The sequence below is a fragment of the Myotis lucifugus genome, unplaced genomic scaffold (genome assembly GCF_000147115.1).
Source record: "Myotis lucifugus unplaced genomic scaffold, Myoluc2.0 scaffold_3786, whole genome shotgun sequence".
NCBI lineage: Eukaryota > Metazoa > Chordata > Mammalia > Chiroptera > Vespertilionidae > Myotis > Myotis lucifugus.
The window spans coordinates 8,539-11,367 of record NW_005874834.1 but is presented as its reverse complement, the minus strand read 5'-3'; the positions used below and the strand labels follow the sequence as shown (position 1 = coordinate 11,367).

Sequence of the window (2,829 nt, the reverse complement as noted above, 5' to 3'; positions counted from 1 at the left end):
AGTGGTCCCCAAAACCTGCCCACTAGGTTATTCACTAGGAAGATTCACATGACTCGGTATAGAATCATATTTATAGCTATGATTTATTGTAGTGAATGGATACAAAACAGAAAATCAGGTACAAGTTTCCAAGCATCACACAAGGAATCACACAGGCATGCTTAATTTTTTCAGCAACTGAAAGCTGTGGGAAAATGCATAAAATTTTATCCATTAGGGAAGCTCATTAGAGCCTCAGTGTCCAAAGTTTTATTGGGGGCCGGTGGTATCGGCATCATCTGCCTGGCACATGCCAAAATTCCAGACACCCAAAGGAAAGCAGCTGTTCAGAAGAAGCCAATCTAACAACAACAAAAAATGCTCTTCATGTGGAAAGTAATAAGACTTCTGAAAAGCACCAAAGAAAATTGAAATACATGGAGATACATAGAGATTTATGAAACAGAAGACATATCATTAAAAAACAGAATAAATGTAATTTCAATCAAAATCCCAACACAGTGTTTCCTGGGAAGCTGATTTTAAATTTTTTATGGAAGAGACAAGATACTTCTGAAAAAGAAGAATAAAGTGACATGACTTGGCATATCAAAAATTAATCATAGGTGATGTGGTATCAGCCCAGGAAACAGGCAAACAGGTTCATGTAATAGAATAGCAAACACTAAAACAAACACATACAACTAAGGGAATTTGTTATATGGTAGAACCAACAGTATGGATCAAATAGGACAGGTTACTACTTAATACATTGATTACATTAATCAGAGAAAAATACAACTGAGTCCCTCCACTCATGTCACGCTCAAAAATCAAGAGTTTGAGAACTTAAATATGAATGGCAAAATCTTAAAACTTTTGTTAAAATATACAAGAAATATCTTTATTACCTTGGCCAAAAAAAATCTACTTTTTAGGAATCTAGATGGATGGATGGGTAGATAGATAAGTGGATAGATGATGATAGATAGATAGGTAGATAGATAGATAGATAGATAGATAGATAGACAGATAGATAGATACAGACTAAGCTATAAAGAAAGCAAGAAATGGCATAATTTTCCAGATCATGTATTTTCTGAGGGAGAAAGGGATCAGGAAAAGACACATAGAAAACATCAGATACTTAAGGATATTGATCTATTTTTTTTTCAAACATGTTTTACTTTTTTCCTCACAAAAACATAAAAATTATGAAGGGGGAACTTAACAGGAAATTTTAAAAATGTAACACAATTTTTCCTTTTAGTAGTTATGACAGAATAGGTTCCACTTTCTGTTCGTTTCTTTGAACAGGGATTTTGGTCCAAAGTTTTGTTTTTAATATCTGCTTCTGCCTCCCCCTCTATCAGATTGGCTTCCTCCACGGCCACCACCCCTGGGTGCTCTGCGGCTTGAACTGCTGTAGGAATCACGTGGAGAAGGGTACCCCCTTTCCATAGAAGGGGGAAGCCCTCTTTCTTGTCTGCCAACCCAATCACGACCACTTGAGTAGAGGTCACTTCGGCTGCTTGAGTAACTGTCTCGACTTCCACCATATCCGTCACGTGAGCTGCTGTAATCATCATAGCGACTGCTTCCACCATAAGATGGTGGGGGCCCTTGTGTAGGTGGAGCACTACGTGAGTTACCTTAACTGTCATATGAATTCCTGTGGAAACCACCACTTGGATGATCTGGATAGTCACGATCACGACCATAGCCATCTCTATCACTATAGCCTCTTGATGGATAGTCATCACGTGAACTGGAATGACCATAATCACAATAAGTATAATCTCTTGGTGGTGAAGCATAATCTCTTGTATCACGGGAGCTTGGGTAATCTCTACTTGAGTAGCTGTCTTTAGTAGAATATCCATCATCTCTTGGGGACAAATAAACATCTCTACGGGAAGGCAGGGGTTCCCTTCGAGGTGGGCCTCCATAACTATCTCTTCCACGAGATACAGGAGCTCTTCCTCCCATTCCACTGCTGCTGCGAACTGGTCCTGAAGGAGCAGATCTTTTAGCAGGAGGACCCCCACTTCTCGGTGGTGGTCCTCTTTTTACTGGAAATGGTCCCCTGGAAGAACTCATGTTAAAATTCATGGAATAGCCACCATCATCCATGTGCCCTCCACATGAGGGAGGTCCCCTGGTTCCTCCACTTCCTCCTCTTCCACCTCTAAGACCCCTTGGAGGGCTTCTGCTTCTTGGAGGTGGAGGTGGTCCATGCCTACCAGTTTCAAATGATGGTTTGGTGGCTTGTTCTACCTTGATGGCTTTTCCATCTAAGGACTTTCCATTCATATCTCTGGCTGCATCCTTAGCATCTGCTGGGCTTTCAAAGGTGACAAAAGCAAATCCTCTCGATTTGTTGGTTTCACGATCTTTCATCAAGAGTACTTCCACTATCCGTCCATATTTGCCAAATACAGCTTCAAGGGCTTTCTCATTTGTTTCTGTATTGAGGCCACCAATGAAGAGCTTTCCTGGGCGATCAGCTTCAACCATGTTTCCCTCCTGGTAAGAGTCGGAAGGGTGACGACGGTTTCAAGCTCCTATGAGCTCGCTGACTGGGGCTTCCTAGCTGCTCAGCACAAGGAGGGCCACTGGATCCGAAGACTGAAGAGAGAACCTGCAGGAACGACTGCACCATATGTTGGGGTCCAACCCCAGCAGGTGCAGGAGTTCCTAAAGGTGTGGATGGAGTCGACGGAGAAGGAATGACACAGACACAGCATTCAGTTGATCAGCAGCCTAGCCAGGTTCTCTAGCCAGGATCTCCAGCCAAGTTCTGTTGTACCAGAGCTTTTTTATCCATGCTGTTTCGATTACTATAGCCTT

At 42.0% G+C, this 2,829-nt stretch overlaps 1 protein-coding gene across 1 annotated transcript; it reads right to left on the bottom strand.

Moving 5' to 3' along the window:
- Positions 1–1,254: 1,254 nt before the first annotated feature.
- Positions 1,255–2,539, bottom strand: LOC102428067 (RNA-binding motif protein, X chromosome-like). Its single transcript, XM_014450791.2, is given in 1 exon segment — positions 1,255–2,539. A coding segment is annotated over 1 exon segment (1,176 nt). The 5' UTR covers positions 2,497–2,539; the 3' UTR covers positions 1,255–1,320.
- Between the last annotated feature and the right edge of the window lie 290 nt (positions 2,540–2,829).